This window comes from Polychytrium aggregatum, assembly GCF_025602895.1.
Source record: "Polychytrium aggregatum strain JEL109 chromosome Unknown BJ171scaffold_29, whole genome shotgun sequence".
Taxonomy (NCBI): domain Eukaryota; kingdom Fungi; phylum Chytridiomycota; class Chytridiomycetes; order Polychytriales; genus Polychytrium; species Polychytrium aggregatum.
In genome coordinates, this window is record NW_026516231.1 from 51,750 (window position 1) to 69,714 (window position 17,965).

General features: G+C 58.0%; 6 protein-coding genes across 6 annotated transcripts; 3 read left to right on the plus strand and 3 right to left on the minus strand.

Moving 5' to 3' along the window:
- Positions 1 to 3,997: 3,997 nt before the first annotated feature.
- Positions 3,998 to 5,083, plus strand: BJ171DRAFT_426284 (ras guanine nucleotide exchange factor domain-containing protein; the record flags this gene model as incomplete). The annotated part of the gene is made up of 2 exons (XM_053107759.1): positions 3,998 to 4,487; positions 4,686 to 5,083. 2 exons carry the CDS (start codon positions 3,998 to 4,000, stop codon positions 5,081 to 5,083), a joined length of 888 nt encoding a protein of 295 aa, XP_052964708.1.
- A 154-nt stretch (positions 5,084 to 5,237) lies between these two features.
- BJ171DRAFT_512775 (SART-1 protein) lies at positions 5,238 to 8,761 on the minus strand. The gene is made up of 7 exons (XM_053111681.1): positions 8,655 to 8,761; positions 8,323 to 8,533; positions 7,227 to 8,161; positions 6,821 to 7,095; positions 6,228 to 6,626; positions 5,888 to 6,090; positions 5,238 to 5,671 (listed from the first exon to the last, which is right to left on the minus strand). The coding sequence occupies exons 1-7, from the start codon at positions 8,665 to 8,667 to the stop codon at positions 5,458 to 5,460; spliced, it is 2,250 nt and encodes a 749-aa protein (XP_052964709.1). The 5' UTR covers positions 8,668 to 8,761; the 3' UTR covers positions 5,238 to 5,457.
- Positions 8,762 to 9,046: 285 nt separating this feature from the next.
- BJ171DRAFT_164872 (uncharacterized protein) lies at positions 9,047 to 10,479 on the plus strand. Its single transcript, XM_053105900.1, has 3 exons — positions 9,047 to 9,300; positions 9,440 to 9,720; positions 9,832 to 10,479. Exons 1-3 carry the CDS (start codon positions 9,181 to 9,183, stop codon positions 10,367 to 10,369), a joined length of 939 nt encoding a protein of 312 aa, XP_052964710.1. The 5' UTR covers positions 9,047 to 9,180; the 3' UTR covers positions 10,370 to 10,479.
- A 42-nt stretch (positions 10,480 to 10,521) lies between these two features.
- BJ171DRAFT_512778 (solute carrier protein) lies at positions 10,522 to 13,094 on the minus strand. Its single transcript, XM_053111682.1, has 9 exons — positions 12,817 to 13,094; positions 12,706 to 12,708; positions 12,405 to 12,519; positions 12,117 to 12,218; positions 11,950 to 11,998; positions 11,778 to 11,860; positions 11,521 to 11,685; positions 11,283 to 11,395; positions 10,522 to 11,099 (listed from the first exon to the last, which is right to left on the minus strand). Exons 1-9 carry the CDS (start codon positions 12,936 to 12,938, stop codon positions 10,874 to 10,876), a joined length of 978 nt encoding a protein of 325 aa, XP_052964711.1. The 5' UTR covers positions 12,939 to 13,094; the 3' UTR covers positions 10,522 to 10,873.
- Positions 13,095 to 13,233: 139 nt separating this feature from the next.
- On the minus strand, positions 13,234 to 14,088 carry BJ171DRAFT_559034 (uncharacterized protein; the record flags this gene model as incomplete). Its single annotated transcript, XM_053113189.1, has 2 exons — positions 13,234 to 13,735; positions 13,991 to 14,088. The coding sequence occupies 2 exons, from the start codon at positions 14,086 to 14,088 to the stop codon at positions 13,234 to 13,236; spliced, it is 600 nt and encodes a 199-aa protein (XP_052964712.1).
- Positions 14,089 to 15,684: 1,596 nt separating this feature from the next.
- Positions 15,685 to 17,602, plus strand: BJ171DRAFT_600652 (uncharacterized protein). The gene is made up of 3 exons (XM_053115030.1): positions 15,685 to 15,824; positions 15,967 to 16,101; positions 16,366 to 17,602. The coding sequence occupies exons 1-3, from the start codon at positions 15,789 to 15,791 to the stop codon at positions 17,119 to 17,121; spliced, it is 927 nt and encodes a 308-aa protein (XP_052964713.1). The 5' UTR covers positions 15,685 to 15,788; the 3' UTR covers positions 17,122 to 17,602.
- The last annotated feature ends 363 nt before the right edge of the window (positions 17,603 to 17,965 follow it).

Below are 17,965 nucleotides of genomic sequence, written 5' to 3' on the forward strand. Positions count from 1 at the left end.
CACCATCGATTCACGGGCCACAAGAGGCGCCAAGTGGCCGTCGACAAGATGTGCAAGGCCGTCCTGAAGCACGCCCCGATACGGACCGATGTGGTGATCGCCTTTGGCAATGCGTCATGGCGACAAGGCAAGGGCTATGCATCCAGCCCTCGGAGGCAGCGGTTTGCTCAGTACTTTGAGCAGTTCGAGCACCACCGACGCCGTCCCAATCACCCTCATGGAAGCGTCAGGGTGGCCTCGACGAACGAGCTCAACACCTCGCAGGTGTGCTCCAAGTGCCTGGAGCCAGTTCGGTTGGAAGGACTCGATGCGCCCAGTGTTGCGAATTCCCACTTTGTCAGGAGCTGCAAGAATCCCAGCTGCCGGACAGTGTGGAATCGCGACGTCAATGCGGCGCGCAACATGATCACAGTATGCAGGTCGATTGTGGAGATCGGAGAGCGACCGGCGGTCTTCACTCGGAGGCTGCCAAAGTGATCTGTTTTATTTCTTGTGGCTTTGCTTGACGCAAGCACAGCACATACTACATGTTCATGGAAACGGCTATGTTGTCCCGTTTTTTCTGAATAAAGTGTATTCCCTGCCCAGCCATGCATCGACTGTCTTGGTGACACCGGCGGTCTGCAGGATCGCAGCCTCCTTGCGGATCCCGCGATCGATCATATCCATCTCGATCTTGATAAACTCGCGCGAGTCGTCTTCGGTCATCATGCCGTCGGCCGGATCCAGCCCCCATTCAGGGTCCGGGAGCGAGACGCTGCCCATCACATAGGTGCTGCCTCGGACCTTGCCGTGGACGAGCTGGTACTGGTCGAGTACTTCGGCGACCGGGACTTGGCTGTTCTGGCTGAGGTCTCGCACACGGGCAACCTCCTCTTGGAGGGTGGCCCGCTCCATGATGGCCGACTTGAATGCCGGAGGCAGCACAATCGACGGCACGACCGCGGACTTGAATGCGGCGAGCGTCGTCGGCATGGCTCTTTGGACATGTTTCAGCACAAACGCCCTGACGCTGGACTCGGCTTGGTCCCCTGCGGCTTCGACGACCCGCTCGGAGGGCAAGGCAATCGAGACATGCGATCGAGCGAGGCTGGGCGACACTGGCGAAGGACACCGGGGAAGCCGGGGCGACGGAGCAAGACTGCCGCTGACAGGGCTGGGAATCAGTCGGGCGCCGAGTGTAGATGTGGGAGCAGTGATTTTCATTTCTTGTGGGCTTTCGCTTCCCCCCGAGATGAGCGCCGACGTCCCTGCATTTATATGCGGGCATCTCGGCGTGGGAACCAGCTGCAAGAACAAACTCTGGACCGGCAGCAATCGCCTTGATGGGGCGGCACTGTCCCGCAACTCTGCAGGACGGCCTGCAGCTCCATCCTTCGCGGTGCTCGGGAACAAGCCAATCACACACCCTGGTGCCTTCACCAACGATCCCTCGAATCACCCTCTCCCCCTCAGAGCACACGAGGAGACTGTGCCTCTGTCGCAAGGGGGTCGGCGCACGACCCTGCTCTGCCTGTGGGGACCAAGGCGGCGGCGAGCAGTAAACAGCAGCACAGCCGACCAGCTGCATCGGTATTGCCCAACGGCAGTGTCGCTCGGTCCGTCAGCAAGTGCTACGGCGGCGGTGACGGCCAAGCGATGGTCGGCACAGTCTACCGCAAACAGCATCGGCCAAGAGTCAACAACACAACACGCCGTCGCCACCCCAATCGCCTGTCTTGTCTGGCTGACTATTCCGTGCAAAAGCAGCGTGAAGATCAGCCCATCGGCTTGCTTTGCTGTCTGCTTCTCCTCCCCTCCCCTTCCCCCCTCATTCCCTGACAACTCTGGCTCTATATTTGTTTGCCAACCAGCCCCACCGTCGTCAGCACAGGCTGGCCGATTTTGCGAGTATCTCAACCCAACCCAACCCCTAACGGTCCTTCAAACTCCCCTCCCATCAACACCAACCCTGGCTTGCACATCCGCCGCCAGCCTTTCCCACACTGGCCGTGGCCGCCCCTGCATGAAATGCGCCTAAAATTCAAACTCTCGTCCGAGCCAGTTCCCACGGCGGAACAAAGAAAGCAGTCCGCGAAACCCGATCCGCCAGCGGGCCAACAGGCAAAGTCCCTGGCTCCTCTCAGCGATGCGCGGACAGACGAAAAGAATGGGGTAACATTTGCCGATTCTCCAGATGTGAATGTGGCGACCGCCTGCTGCATAGAGTCACGGATGCTGATGCTCTGGACGCTCTCTGCTGCTCCTCCTGTCTCGCCTGTTCCTCCCTCAGAACTGGGATATGCTGTCCCTGTATACAGGAAAGCCAAGAAAGAACTCGACCTACGGCGCAAAGTCGTCGTCCCTGCCGAACCTGCTCATCGGCGACGCCGATGTCGAGGGTGCCGACAAGCTGTCGGCACTCAACACCGGCCTAACCGTCAAGACAAAAACCTCAAAGCGCATGAGCCGCAACTCTCCATTCTTCCGGCCTGTCTCGTTTGCCGTCGAGCCCATCTTCCCTTCCAACCCGCCCGACAAGCCCGACCAGCCGAGCGAAGCTGATCCCAACCAGCGCATCGCCTCGTGCACCAGCGACTTTTACATGATGAAGCTGTACGACTCCATCACCGATCTGGCCTCCATGGCCGAGAGCGAAAGCGACCTTCCCGAAACGACGGCGGGCAGAAAGGGCGACGAGGACGAGGAAATCTCGCCGACTGTCGAGCTGATTTCGTTCTACGAATCCCTCACCACCGCCAGTTCCCCCGTTGCGCCTTCTGCCCCCGCCAAGATGCCGCTCCCCTCCGAGAGCGAGGATCTAAGCACTTTTACACCCAAAGCTCACGACCCAAGCAAGTTCCTCGTCAACATGAGCCTGGACGAAGCCACCCCGATCGCCCACGGTCCCCCGCTACTGACAAGGGTTGAGCCGGCAGCGCTGCCGCTGCATACTGCACCTGTTTCCCACGGCCCTCCGGCACCCACCGAGGCAGCCAAGTCAAGCGGACCGTACGTCGCAAAGGTGCCCTTCTCGGCCTCGACAGAATCGTTGGGCATGGTTTCGATTGCTAGCTCCGTGCAGGACGTCGGACTGTCGCATTGCAGCCCAGGAGTATCGCTGAACGAGCTGGGCGAGAAAGTACCGCGACCACGAACCGAGTCCGACAAGAGCAATCGCTCGGCGATCCGAGAGAAGCGAGGAGACAAGATCAGCCTGGGGCCATTCATCGTCAGCGGTGACAAGAGCAAGTACTTGCTGTACACCGTCTCGGGAGCCCTCTTTGAGCTGCTCGACATTGTCAACAAGGACGCCTCGCTGATCGAGGTGGAGATGCCTGACGGGTACGATCTCGAGACGCCCGATCCCGAGCCCGTGATGATGACCGAAGACGGCAAGACCGTTGTCAAGGAAGCGACGCTGCCGGCACTGTGCGCTCTGCTGTCGGCCGAGGGTGTCATTGACGCATCCTTCGTAGCCGACTTTCTGGCAACATACCGCTACTTTGCCGAGCCCCTCGACATTGCGCGTCTGCTGATTCTACGGTACATTGTCATCGGGGAGCAAATCGCCCATAGGATCGTTCAGGAACGAAGAGCCACCCTGATGGGCGAGCCAACGAAAGCCACCACCCCGGCGTGGGACACCTTCCAGCAGCTGAGAATCCTCAACGTCTTCAAGAAGTGGATCGAATACCATCCGCGCGACTTTGAGCAGAACACCGCGCTGATTCGCATCTTGATTCGCTTCCTGGAGGATCACGTCAAGAAGGACTCCAAGCGAGCGGTGTTTGCCGATGCTCTCCTCGGCAACTTGAGAGACAAGGTCGGTCTTGGGGTCGAGATCGCTCCAAGCGACCCAGCGGGGCTCCCGAGAATGCGCACCATCAAGAGCGAGCCGGCCCTCAACACTCCCTCGGCGGCGTCGTCGCTGTCGTCCCCCAGCCACCTCAATCCGCCCACCGGCGAGAGCTACGGAGACGCACCTGATGTCGGGTCGTACGTTAGTGTATCGTCGATGGATCTCTCGCCCATACTCGGCCAGATCCCCAACGAAGTCCCGCGTCCTTTGGCAATCCAACGGGCGCCCAAGTTCTCGACGTGGCAGTTCCGTCCGGAAGACCTGGCGGCCCAGATCACCCTGATCGAGCATCGCAACTTTACCAGCATCAAGATGCACGAGTTCCACCACCAAGCGTGGACCTCCAAATTGAAGACCAAGCTGGCCCCAAATCTAGTCAACTTTATTGATTTCTTCAACCGCATTGCCTACGGTGTCGCCAGCGAGCTCGTCAGCGAGCCCAAGATCAAGACCCGAGTGACACTGTTGAAGCGCTGGATCTTTGTTGCGCATCAATGTCTCAAGCTGCGGAACTACAACACCGTCTTTGAGATCGTGGCCGGGCTCAACATGGGATGCGTCTCGCGGCTAAAGAAGACATGGAAGGCGCTCTCGAAAAAGTACTGGGATGTTTGGGAAATGCTGAACCATGTCGTTTCCAACGAAGGTGAGGACTCGGGCAACGGCCCTCGACTGCTTGATTGCCCAGTTCATGTCGATGCAGCCCCGGGTTGGTACATCACATCAACTCACCACATCACATCACATCAACTCACCACATCACATCACATCAACTCATCACATCACATCACATCACATCACATCATATCACACCATCCTCGCACCATCCCTCGATTGCGCACAGGATCGTATCGGTGGTATCGCTCACAAATCGCAGAGGTCGTCCGAAGCAACAGCACCGGAGGCATACCCTGTGTCCCATATCTCGGCGTCAACTTGTCTGATCTGACCTTTGCCGAGGATGGCAATCCGACGTTTGCCAAGCCGTCAGTAGCATTGGAGGCAGAGCCGCTGGCAAAGGTCGCCGGAGCAGCCCCGCCACCAACCCCGATCGTCAACTTCAACAAATTTCGGTTTATATCGCAACTGATCAACAAGATTGAGTTCATGCAGCGATATGAGTATACCCTGCCACCCGACCCCAAGATCCAGGATTTCATTCTTCACGAGTGGGGCAATCTAACCGAGGCGGAGCTCTATACAGCCTCCAAGGTGTGCGAGCCACGGATAGCCGGGACATAACAGCGATCGACTGCGACTGCCCGGGCAACACCACCACCACCACCACTCCTTGGCGACATACCTCCACCCTCTGCCGAGGCGCCACCTCGATCGCTGCCGGGAACTTCTGTCTCCTTTGCCAAAGTCTGAGCACGACACCTTCGATACCGCAGACATGCAATGAAACTGGATGTCATGTTATCATACTTGGCGACGGTTTGTTTTGAATCTCAATACACGCCCATCCACCGCCCACCGTGGCCGCTCGCCTCGTGGGAGTAGGGCAAGCAATCTGCCTTCGGCCTTGCTCATTCTCGTCTGGTGTCTTTATTGCTTCGCTGTGGAGCGTCCAGCACCAATCGATTGGAGAGCGCCAGACCACGATCCGCGCAGGATCAATCGTCCTTGGGCTTCTTGGTCTCGGCCTCCCCAAGGGCATTCGATTCGGCCTTGCGTTTGTTGCCGAGGCCAAAGGTGATCTTCTCTCGGTTGATTTCGGGTGCGGAGGCACTGGCTTCGACAAATGCATTGCTTCGTCCAGCCGCCGAGCCAGGGTTGGGGCCGGTAGTACGGCTCGCCGCTCGCCCAGCAAGATCGGGGATGGCGGCGCTGAGGAGTCAGTTCAAAGGGATGGGTCAGATCCAGGCCATTCTCAAACATTGGAAGATGCGCAGATCCGAGTTCGCCAAAAGCGCTGGCTTCGCAGGTTCAAGGTCAACTCATGTATGCGCATCACATTGATCCATTCGTGCATGTGCATCACATTGATTCACCCAAACCACCACACGGGGAAGCGCAGGAACTGCTCATTGCACTGTTACTCACGCTCGATTTCCAACGGACAGCACAACGTGGGCAGAGCCAGACAGCCGAGTGTGCTCCGCGAGAGCCGCGGCCGTGCCGAGAGGCGTATCGACGCTGCTCATGCCCTTGAGCTTCAGTTCTTCCTCGAGTTTCTTGGCTCTCTTCTCGGTCTTGAGTTTGCCCGACTCCTTGCCGTGGAACTTGTGAGACAACAGTCGGAACGCCTGGGAGCAGTAGTCACGTCGTTAGCGAACGTGCAGCAGGGCGGTGGGTTGCGTTCTGTTTCTGGGGCAGCCACAGATCGCCCAGGCAACCCGGTATGGCCAATATATCATGTGCAATCCGACGCCGGCGTATTTACCTCCTTGGCGTTGAGGCTGCGGCCCTGGGCATCGTGGTACTCCAGCTTGACATCTGGGTTGTAGTCCTTGAAGCGCTCCTCAACCTCTCGCAGCCGCTCGCGCTCACGCTGCTGCTCCACGTATCGGTCCTCTTCTTTCTGGCGCTCGTTCACTCGGCCAGACTTGCGATCGCGCTCCCGCTCGCGGTTCCGCTGCTTCTCCTGCTCGCGCTCGAGCTCGCGCTTCTTCTCTCGCAGCTTCTGCTCCTGCAACCACTTGTGCCGGTGCTTCTGGCGCTCTTCCTTCACAAGCTGATCGGGAGAGACAGACTCGATCAGGCCTTTCTGGCTCAGCAGTGCCAGAGTGGCGGCTAATCCAGAGCCGACATCGGGTTCCTCGATGATTGTAGCTGCCGGTGTCTTCACGTCCGCAAAGAGAAAGCGCATATAGGCCGTATGGATTGCATATCCATCGCGTTAGTCTAGCGTATGTATCCAACTCATAATGCGGGTTGTATGCCTGCGAGATGGAGGGATCAAGGACACCACTGGACAGCTGAGAGTTCATGCAGCTGGGGGTTCTGGCGACTGCCGGGAGACATGCTGAGGCTCACCTCAGAAGGCACATCCGTGGCGTCCTGCCACCCGGATTTCTGTTCAGCTCTGTCGTCCTGATCGTCTTCGACCATGGCATCTCGCTCGTCCATTGGGACGTCCATCTGCTCGTCCTCATCGTCGTCGCGTTGTTCGCCCTTGGTGTCCGAGGGCTGGCGTGACTTGAATATCGGGGCCGCGAGCAGATTCTGTGTGAACTCGGACGTTTCCGAAATGACGATACCGCCGGCCGTTTCTTCGTCGTCGTTTCCGATACCTTCGCCCTCGGCCGCCTCTAGAAACCATGCACGGAACAAGTTAGCCAAGCCGATGGGTGCTGAGATGCTTGCATCCATCTATCCAGGGCCAAACTCCATCGGACAAAGCCATCCGAGCTGCCGCCCAGTTGTATCGCCACCCACGTACGCTGTAGCAGCTCCTCGGGCGTCAGTTTGGCAATCTTCTTGACAGCAATGCGTCTTGCCCGTGAGAGCGATGCCTGCAGATCGTCGTCGTCAACGAGATTAACGTTGTCGAGGTCGGTGTTTCGGTTGCTGTGGATGTAGCTGCCTTCGGGAGCACGTATCTGGTCTTGGTCAAGGTTCATCCCATCCGGATCGGCCGCAGCCAGGCCGTCGAAGAGATCGTCTGGCTCTTGTCGACGCTTGGAGCCCTTGGACCTTTTCTTCTTCTGCGGCTTTTTGAAGGCGACGGCCTCCTCCTGCGTGTAATAGTCCTTGATCTCTTGCATTTTTTCATAATCCAGGGCGACAGCCTTGGCCCGCAGCGCATCCGATATCTCCTGCTCGGTCTCTCGGCCGGACAGGTCCACGGTGCCTTGGTTGCTGAGATGGAATCCGAGCCGAGTCGGGCCGTCGATCTCCTCATCATACTTTGAGAGAACCCCGCGCTTCTTGAATGGATCGCCCGAGTCGTCATCGTCGTCATACGGATTGTAGCGATGTTTCTTTATGTCGGTCTCGGCCTTCTTGCGCTTGTCGCTCTCCATGAGGTTGATGTTGACGAGCTCATCGCCCTCGGCCTCGTTGTCGATGATGGTGCTGTCCTTCAGCACCAGGACCGTCTCGCCTTGCTCGAGAAGGTCGTCGACATCGTGGCCGACACGGAGACCCTCGAGATCTGCAGATCCGTATGCCAGCTTGTCCTGCTCCTCGAGCTCCTTGGCCTTCTTCTCGGCAAGCAGCTTCTGCTGTTTCTTTTTGTCGACCGCCGCCCGCCGTTGCTTGTCTCGTGTCCGCTTGACCCACGCCTCAGCATCGCCGGCATCGTCCTCATCGCCGCTTGCTTCACCCAGCCCTTTGCCCTGAAGCTTCTTGGCGACCTCACGCTTCGTTCGCAGTCTGTGATGGAAAGGGTGACGGATCGGCGTCATGAGATGCCAACCGGACACTGCTCAGACGCTCCAATGGTGCGCATATGCCCTCACCGCCGTGCATTCGATGCCCTGACAGTCCGCATGGCACCCTCGACCACAGAGACCTATCTCGTCGCAGAAACATACCTCGCGATATGCTCCTCTGTCTCCCGGGTCTGCCGATCTTTCTGCTGCTCCTCCCGGAACTTTGCATAGTTGTCCTCGGCCGTCTTCTCCCCATCCGTTGGTGCATCGAGCGACAGCGGCTTGAGCCCAAGTGATATTCTGAGCTTGTTCGTCTCTTCGATCGAGAGCGAGACTTCGTCCCTGCTTCCCTGCTGGTCGACCTGCATGTGCTCTGGAGATCGGGGATACAGGGTCAGCGTCTGATCAACATCCGTGCCCGCAGCTACACACCGAACCATGGCGGAGCACCTGCCGCTGCGGCCGCACATACACCTGCTTGCCAGCGCACTTGCCTTCGTGGGCCATGGCCGTTGCGGTTGCTGATCGTCGTCGCTGGCGTCGGATCAAGCGAATGCGTCTCGATGCCGCCTTTGTCGACCGTGCCTCTGCCGCACTCGAATGCACTCGAGCCGGCGCGCAGCCAGCGATCGCACCACACAAGCTCCCGTCAACATCCAGAGAGCACCCAGACAGCATCGCACCCGCATCAACATCGCCAGAGATGACCGTCGGTATCGTCGTGGCCCACAGGCTTCGCGCAGGGATCGCGCAGTCGCTCTGCGTCCGATCGTTCACCACCAGTGCCCTGCTCAGAGGTGAGTCGTCGGTGCCGCTCCCACCGGGATTGCCACGCGCTCCATGCGACAACCGCCCGCCCCAGCGACATTGGATTCCATGCTCGCAACCGATCTGCCAGTGGCCCGCTGCATTGTGCAGTGACCACAGCAGCCATCCAGCTTGGATAGTGCGCTGTCTATTTCATCAATCCTGGGCGCTCATCTGGCCATATTTCGTCCCGCCTCGTCCCAATCCCATCCGATGCGACTCTCTTGTCATACAACAACAGGCCCTCAGGTCGTCAACTCCATTCAGGACTACCGCAACATCCGCAGCGCCTGGGCAAGGGAAGATCGCGCTGTCGGGTTTGTTCCGACCATGGTGAGGAGCCAATGGCCCCTCGACAGCCCACTTTGGCGACCCATTCATGTCCCCGAGTCTCGATGTGCAGGCGCGGTCCTTCCGTCGGCTCACTCCTCTTCCGTCGACTCGCTCCTCTTCCATCAACCCACCCAAACAGGGCGCTCTCCATGAGGGTCACATTACGCTTGTGCGAGAAGCAAAGTCCAGGTGTGACCGAGTCGTGGTGTCCATCTTTGTCAACCCGGCCCAGTTCGCTCCTACCGAGGATCTCGACAAGTATCCGCGGACGATGGAGAGCGATCTCGCACTGCTCGACAAGGAAGGTGTCGATGTGGTGTTCTACCCGCCCGTGAAGGAGATGTACCCCTCCGGCATCACCCTCGACGTGCAGCAGCAGGTGGGCACATTTGTCGAGGTCAAGGGAAAATCCCACCAGATGTAAGTCGCTTTCCTGGACCCATCAGTACATCAGGCGACAACAACAAGGGATGATGCCTCGGTCTGCTTGGTGCTTGCTGATCGACACTATTGCTCGCCACTGTATCCCAGGGAGGGCTCGGTTCGACCCCACTTCTTCAGAGGCGTCGCCACTGTTGTGTCCAAGCTCTTCAACATCGTCCAGCCAACGCGCGCATTTTTCGGGCAGAAGGATGGGCAGCAATGCTCGGTGATCCGCAGCATGGTCCGCGACCTGTTCTTCCCGCTTGAACTGGTCATTGTGCCGACTGTACGTGAGGCGGACGGCCTGGCCATGTCGTCGCGGAACCGCTATCTTTCGGCCGAGGAGCGGGCTGCGGCCCCGGTCCTCTTCAAGGCCCTCTCGGCAGGAGAAAAGTATCTCCGCGTTCGCGGTCCTAGCACCACAGCCAAGGAGATCATCGATGTCGCAACCGAGACCGTCAAACTGGAGCCGCGAGTGCAGCTCGAATATTTTAGCCTGGCAAACCCGTACACCCTCGAGGAGCTCCAAGGTCCCATTGGCGACGACGGAGCCATCTTCTCAGGCGCCGTCAAGGTCGGCAAGACCCGCATCATCGACAACATCCTTCTCCAAACCAATGTCAAGACCTGGGCGACCCGCGACTAGTCCTCTCGTGTGACTGACTATTGTTGAGCGCATGGCTGGCGTGCGGCAGACGGCGTACGGCATACAGCCGGGTCAAAGAGCGGACTGACGACAAATGGATGTATTGGTGGTGCCCAAAGCGCACAATACAACGGATCCACTCCTTCCGGACAGATGTTGCGTGCAGAACCATTGATTAGAGGTGCCGTTACAGACAGCAGCGTGATGATGAGATGCTGCTCAGGCGAGGCAGCAGTGATGGCGTGTAGGTTGGAGGTCAATGTGAGGGAAGGAAGCAGGCGACAGTTTGGTGATCAAAGCCCAGACAAGTCGGCCAGCCGCTAGATCAAGAACGGAGGGATACAGACAACGACGAAAACAGACGGCAAGTACGAGTGGCCGTGTGCGAGAAGTAATGAGCGACCGTGTGCGGGGGGCAAATGCAGTGGCCTCCACCTTTGCCTGTGGAATATAGCAGCCCATTTTGCTGTTGCGCTCTAGGGCGACCTGGCGACGTTCTCGCGGTCATGAAATCTTGGCCAGCCAGTGGCGGCACTGGCCAACGACCAAGAAAGTCACGGCGGCAGAGGGCCCGGTCTTGAGCAGTGCCGGGAACAAGCCCTTGTAGAGCGCAAAGAAGCCTTCGTGCTTGACGATCTGCCGCATGACTGCAATGAAACTTCGCGGGTACCGCGGGACGTTTGGGGTGATGTACGAGTTTCGATCAGGCCCTTGGACCTGCAGCCGCTTGCTGGAGAGCAAGCATGTGCTTTGGATTAGAGCGAAATCGAGGGAGCAGATTGACTCGAAGGCTCATCCAGCCACTTCGGGTCAGTGTCGGCGATTGACCGAAACGGCACAGCCAACCGAATCAGAGCAAGTACTCTTTCCTCAACTACCACCAGCCCAGCCACTTCCGTATGTGCTACGTTACCGGACGACATCAAAGGGCAGCATCAGTGTCTTGGTAAGGATGCCGGAAAGACCGCCGCTAACAAAATCCTCGACACCGTGGATGGCTTGGTTGAGCGGCAGATCAGAGCGAGACTGTGCAGTCGGTACGATGTCAGTGAATGCTCGACAGGGGACTGTGATGCGGCCGAATCGATCGCAACGGAGTGTGTGCCCGCATCCCAGAGGCCACAGCCAACGAGAAGCTCCCAGATACCCACGCTTCTCATGCGCTCGAACATGGCCTTGAAGAACCGCTGGCTCTCGAATATGATGCCCATGGACGGTATGATTTGAACGACTGTGGGAAAGACGCCGCGATAGAATCCCAGGAAGCCTTCATTGCGGTAGATCTTTGCGACGGCATCGGCATAGGAGTTGTATATCTTTGGCGACGGGAACAGAAATGACAGATAGCAGACGACGGACCAAAGCGTCAGCACAAAGCCTGCGGACCACTTGCTGAGTGGATACTCACCCGCTGTTCGCCCTGGGCAGCAAATCGTGTCCGCAGCAGATCGAGCGGGTACGTTATGAGCGTTGCCGAGGTTCCAGCAAGGGCTGCGGGGGGGGGATGATGGATGGGTATCAGACAACGGACAAGACTCGAATGAGCAAGACTTGGCCGTCCACATCGAGAATCAACTCACAGCCACAGAGGAAGGTGCGGGTGCTGATGGGCACAGAGTTGTCGGTGTCCTTGAGGTCATGGATCGCAGAAGCGGATGGGTCAGCCGAAGAGCACGAATGGGAATCGATGGTTCTTGGACGCTGGATCCAGCCCTGCAAAACAGTGAGGCCATGTGCTCACACCTACCCATTCTGTTACCCAGGCTTGGGCAGCATAGTAGGTATAGAACTGGGTTGCGCCGTAGGTCAAGTACAGGAGTTCGGCAGACAGATTGCCCTTCCAGAGTCCCTGGGTTGAAGCACATGGGCCCGAAAGCAGTCAGCGGGTCGAGTTGAGGTTCAGGGACGGTTCAGGGACGGTTCCAGCAGAGATTTCCGCGGTTGGAGTGGGGAGGATGCACAACGCATATCAGCAAAACGCTTTCGTTTGGAGCAGGAAGCTACATCCGTGTTGAGAGCTCTCAGTGCAAGCCACCTGAAGGCCTTCCTCGCGAACGATCCGGCGGAAGGTTTGTACGATGCCGGTGTATTTTGACTCTGGGCGTTTGGTCTTGGAAAGCGAGAGGATGTTTGGCGCAACTTGGAGCTGGGGCGATGGCCAGCAGACAGGTGTCAACTCGATACCGATGCAGATGCAGATGCATTCAACTCGATGCCGATGCATTCAACCCGATGGGCTACGAGAAGCACCATGACTCAGAAGGCGGGATGCATACCTGGAATCTGCAGCCGCGCAAGGCACGGCATCGGACGGAAGCAGCCAAGGCGACGAAAAAAATAGAGTCAGGATGGTCAGGCCCGAGAGGACAGCGGCCGGGGCAGTTTATCGATCCGATCCAACAGCATGGCCAAAGCCAGCAGGCGGAGCCAGTGCGAGTGAGCCGCACCTTATCTTGACAACATCCAAGGGAGCGATGACGATACGAGAGACGACGCCGGCGACTGCACCGCTCAGGGCATTCTGAAGCGGCGTCAGCTTCTTGGGCGGGTCCGCGGCGGCCTGGCTCATGGCGACGGGTCAAAGTGCAGATCCGAGGCGAAGCGCAGAGCGGGCAGATCCAAGCCGAGCCAAACGACAGCACTGGTGCCTGCGAGCAGGTCGATTGGGGGAGAGCGGCGGACCCAGAAAAAAAATGGGGGGCGATCAAAAAGGAAATGGGTCGTTCATGTTGGTGCATCGCCGAGGAGGAAACCCAAAGGGGAACATGGCGACCAGGTCCCATTTGCCGATATCGCAGAGACGCAGTTCTCCATCAAGCATGGCTGTATTCTGGATACGTGCACACATCTCAGCACTTGGACCATCAGTGAATACCAGCGATGCGTCGAGTGATCCCAACCCCGGCGAGAAAGTACAGCAAGCACACCGAAAACATCACTTTGTACCCGAGACACTGCACATCCCACTGAGTGCCGAGCGGCTGGAATCCATCTCGGACCCATCCTGCAATGGGACTCGCCACGATCTGGGGCAGGACCAGAGCGGTGTGCCACAGGCTGATGTCCCTGGCAGCATCGTCCTTGGACGGCAAGACATCCATCAGCATCGCAAACTCGACGCTGAGAAAGGGCCCGTATCCCAGGCCGAAGATGCCCGACACAGCCAGGGCGGCGTAAAAGTAGGTCGTGACAATCATGAGCACGCACGAAAGCGCCATCAGAGCCGCTGCGGCATAGACAACGACCTTGCGCCGGGATTTCGGGATCGCCAGGGCCCCGAGCGGCGAGAGTGTTAGCAGAGGGATCAGGGCGATGGACACGGCTCTGGAAGGCGACATGTCGACGCTGACGCAGTCTCCGATCCAACTGAGGCGCGGAGTCGAAGCGGGCACGGGATGCGTTGGAGTAATCGCATTGAGGTCGTTGAGAAAAGTAGCGAATGCGGGCAGTGTGGAAGTGGCGGATGGAGGCATAGGATAGAAGCGGTATGCGAAAGTAGTGGTAGTGAGTATCGTCGTCCGAGCGAGCAGTGGAGACAGGAAAGGCGATGGCAGAGGAGTGATCCTGCATGCTGCTCGGATACATGTCGCCGCCGCCGTCAACAGCGACATTGTAACGTACTATTGCAGGAATTGCTGCACCGTCGCAATGCCCATCTGGAACATGAAGCGTGAAGCAAAGACGAGCCGGAAGTTGGCATTCTTCAGCGGCGAGACCATGTCGACAAGGAGGGAGTACCATCCACAGGGAACCAGCCGAGTCGATGGCGAAAAGTTGCGGTTGGGCTCACCGACGGACCAGGTCGCCAGAGTCGACAGGGCCAGAATGCCTACGATGATGAGATACATCCCGAGCGTTCCCAGGGTGTCCGAAAAGACGCCGATGATGGCCCCGACAAAATAGCCCGCCAGATTGAGAGAGCCCATGATTGCCGAGACGAGGCCCTTCTGCTCGGGGCCGGAATGGTCGGCAATCAAGCCATTGAAGGGCACCGACGCCGTTGCTGCCGCCATCGTCAGGGAGAGGTAGCTAACGCTGTAGACCAGCAGCGACGAGTTTTCCGTCATGCCTGCGAGCGAGACGCACATCCAAACGACGCCGCCGACCATCCACGGCATCCGCTTGCCTGCCCGTGAGCTGAACCGATCGTTCAGAGTGCCCACCAGCATCGACACGGGCAGGTTGGCCAGCCCAGACTCGAGCGAGATCAGCCCAAGCCCTTCGCCCTTGTGCTCGTCGCCGACGATTTGACGGATGTGCATCGGGATCACCACGATCGATAAAATGAACCCTGTCGGGATGCACAGCGATGCGAGTCAGCATATGCGCTGTGCTGGGTCTGGTCAGGACAAGCCGGCCACTGCATCGTGGGAAGGTGCATGTCCGAGGCAACGCACAAAAGAGCTGGAAGCCAAACCAAAAGGCATTCAGGGCCACGATCTGGAGCTTGGTGAGGCTCGGCCGTGCATCGGCCGGCGATGCGTCTTCGAGGCTGAACTTTGCATACGCTGCTGCTGGCTGCGAGGCCAACGCGCTGCCATCATCTGCGTCGTCGGGGAAGTTATCTGGGAAGTTGTTGTCTGGGAAGTTGTTGTCTGGGAGGCCACCAGGAGGGCCAGTTCTGAATGCCGCCGAGTCGCTTCGACCACCCAGCAGCGCGGCGTCATCCCGGCCGCTGTCGATGTCGAAGGAATGGGAGGGACTGCGAGTCTCCATCGTGGGTGCGGCCGCCGTTCAAAGTGCAGATTTGTGGCTGTCGGGGGGGGGGACCTTTAGATGGAGAAAGCCAGCCGGGTCAAACGCGAAAGGACGCAGAGAGGAGATACACTTGGCCAAGCCAAGGATGCTGGGCTCACGAATGCCCTGCGACAGCGACAGATCGGGGAGATGCGGCTCGGGGAGATGCGATGGGTCGGAGACGAGTCTGATTGAGGCAGGTGGCCGCTTGTCCAGCAGTGCCGATCTGTCGACCGGACCGATCGATGTGCGGCTGGGATTTCTGAGACATCCTGGCCAACACAACATAAACGCACGATGGATACTCCCTCTAAAAACACTACCTCTGAAAACACTACCTCTGCAAACACTCCATGCTCACCCCAACGGGGATATCCGATGGAGACTTGGTGCAGATGCCATGCCGGTCTCGTGCCATGCCTGCCACAGCGGTATCAAAATCAAAGTGTTCATCAAAGTGTTCATCAAAGAGAGAACGCGCTCCGGCGGCGCCGGTCGCACAGGTGTCCAGGATCGATTCGAATCTCCCCCCGCCTCCTCGTTTTTGGGCTGCCTCGCCTCATCTCGCCGCTTGCGCTGCTTTCTTTCGCCCTCCGAGCTTGGGTTTGCTGTTTCGCTTGGCTCACCTGGTTCGCCTGCCATCTCTGCCGCACCAAAGCCTCCCCCATCAAACGCGGCCACGATGTCCGGCTTCGGAGATTGCTTCCTCACTCCCTCGGTATGTATTATGGCCTGTCTTGGGCTTCCGCATCGACTCGCAGCATCAGTCATTCAGAAGGGCCAAGCCAAGCCTGTCTCCTATCCGTCTCCTATCCGTCTCCTGTCTGGCTCCTGCCTCGTTCTAACCTGTCTCCTGCCAGTCCCCACCTTCGACGCTGTGGACCGTGAACAATCCTTTCAATGCAACTCTGGGCTGCAGCTCCTTGCCCTCACGAACCGCCAATGTGTCCTTACATTTCGACGACTTCACATATTCGGGAAATCAAATCCCAAATGTAAGTATTTCCAATTCTATCATCTTCTTGGATTGATAGTGAATCTACAACCCGAGGTTCATTCATTTTCCTGGATCAGCAACCAAAGACGGCAGGATGAGATGTTGGCATCCTGTCTGCTTGACCTTGTGCAATCGCTCTGGCTCCCAGTCTTCTCCTCGTTGCCCCCTGTCGAGATTGGCTGCAACATCAGGATACAATACTCAAACCCGTCCTCATACCAACTGATAAACTCATTTTCCAATGTTTTTGCTCGCATCATAGTTCACCGTTGTCGATAGTGTCATGTTGACACAAGCAAAGGCCTCGAATGTCTCTCTGAAGCTGCCTTGGAACTTCACTTCCAATTGGTCACCCAACACCTCCCATAACTACACAGTTCAATTGGTCAGCATCGCTCTAGTTACTGATTCATCAACTAGTGCTAATATTGGGTTCTATAACTATAACACCACCCAAAGCACTGCCTCTCTCAACTTCATCGTCAGCAACGTTGTGGGATCCTCGTCGCCATCGACCAGCTCTTCCACTGGGTCTCCTCCAACCCCGATTCAGACCTCTACGGTTACGACGTCCGAGGGCCTCTCGGCTGGGGCTATCGCTGGAATATCGGTCGCGGCTGTGTTGGTAGCTGCTTTGGCCGCCCTCGGCCTCATCTGGTACCACCGATCTTCCTACCAACGCGGCAAGGAAGTTGCATCGGGCCATATCTCAGCACAGCCTAGCGAAAGAGGCCTGCTGGAGCACTCGAGCCTCCCCGCCCTCCCCCCTGTCCCTGTGGACCAGGAGGGTCTGCTGCAAGTTGTCCCCGCGAGTGTGCCGCCTGCTGTGGCACCGCTTCCTATCAAGGCAACGGCTCTCGTTGATCACACCGGCGACAAGGACGACGAGCTCGATCTCTACAAGGGCGAAGACATCTGGATCATCGAGAGCTACTCGGATGGCTGGGCAAAGGTCAACAATGCCTCCAACGAGATCGGCATTGTGCCTCTTAGCTACCTCAAGCCAACGAGCTACTGAGCCGAAGCCGATGCCCTCGACACCGCTACTGTTCCTTACCAAACCCCGGGCCCGTCTCCTTTTTATTACTTTATTGCTTTCTTCTCTTCCTCATCTTTTTCAAACTAGTGCAGGCCTGTGGTGAGAACAGCGCTTGTTCGGACAGACATCTGTTGCTTCTCGGAGGGGCCAGATGTGTATCCAAGTCGTCCGGTTGCGCTGCATCATATCCCCCGCCGCCGCCTCTCGATCGCTCCTCACTGGCCCAGCCAACGTTCTCTTTGCTTGTCGGTCCTGCTGCCCTGCTCAACCCCCGTCCGTTTTCGTGATTAGCCTCGTTTCTTCTTCTTTTTCTGTTATTCCTGCGCCGTGATCCAGTTTGCTTGCTCTTGCTGCTCTTGCTTCTGCCTTTGCTGCTATCTGCAGTGCTCGCGTGCCCCCATGCTACTCCCCCGGAACTGGTATCCACAGCGAGGCAATAGAATTGTATTCAATAGCGCCGTGTCGGGATTGCATCCGAGGCAAGAGCCACAGGGGGGACTCCAGATCCTCTGCCGTCTTCAGTGCAGCTCCTGCAGAAATGCACATGCTCTGGCGGCATGCAATCGGACACCCAACGGTCATGGATTGCTCGGCCATGCCCAGCGTATCAGATCGGACCCCAGCGAATGCATGATGCTGTCGCGGCTGCCACTACCGTCGCTCATTCCAGTATTTTGAATGCCCTTCCCCTCCAGAGTCTCGCCTGTGTTTCGGCTGAAACGGGATCCGCCCTTTGGCGATCTCTGGCCACTCGCATCTGTGCTGGCTTTATCCACGATGGCTCGTGACGATTCTTGGGCTGTCCTTTTTTCCCGCCATGGAA

Excerpts from the sequence above, each read along its gene's own strand:
- BJ171DRAFT_512778 (XM_053111682.1), bottom strand. The coding sequence starts at position 12,938 with ATGAGCCAGGCCGCCGCGGACCCGCCCAAGAAGCTGACGCCGCTTCAG. Across the intron at positions 11,861-11,949 it reads CCGCACCTTCCTCTGTGGCT|CCCTTGCTGGAACCTCGGCA; the intron begins GTGAGTTGATTC and ends CCCCCCCCGCAG. Across the intron at positions 11,396-11,520 it reads TGTTCGAGCGCATGAGAAGC|TCTCGCTCTGATCTGCCGCT; the intron begins GTGGGTATCTGG and ends CCGACTGCACAG.
- BJ171DRAFT_164872 (XM_053105900.1), top strand. The coding sequence starts at position 9,181 with ATGCGACTCTCTTGTCATACAACAACAGGCCCTCAGGTCGTCAACTCC. Across the intron at positions 9,301-9,439 it reads TCGGGTTTGTTCCGACCATG|GGCGCTCTCCATGAGGGTCA; the intron begins GTGAGGAGCCAA and ends CCACCCAAACAG. Across the intron at positions 9,721-9,831 it reads AAGGGAAAATCCCACCAGAT|GGAGGGCTCGGTTCGACCCC; the intron begins GTAAGTCGCTTT and ends ACTGTATCCCAG.
- BJ171DRAFT_512775 (XM_053111681.1), bottom strand. Across the intron at positions 8,162-8,322 it reads ACAGAGGAGCATATCGCGAG|ACTGCGAACGAAGCGTGAGG; the intron begins GTATGTTTCTGC and ends TTTCCATCACAG. Across the intron at positions 5,672-5,887 it reads CTGTCCGTTGGAAATCGAGC|CGCCGCCATCCCCGATCTTG; the intron begins GTGAGTAACAGT and ends CTGACTCCTCAG.
- BJ171DRAFT_600652 (XM_053115030.1), top strand. The coding sequence starts at position 15,789 with ATGTCCGGCTTCGGAGATTGCTTCCTCACTCCCTCG. Across the intron at positions 15,825-15,966 it reads ATTGCTTCCTCACTCCCTCG|TCCCCACCTTCGACGCTGTG; the intron begins GTATGTATTATG and ends GTCTCCTGCCAG. Across the intron at positions 16,102-16,365 it reads CGGGAAATCAAATCCCAAAT|TTCACCGTTGTCGATAGTGT; the intron begins GTAAGTATTTCC and ends CTCGCATCATAG.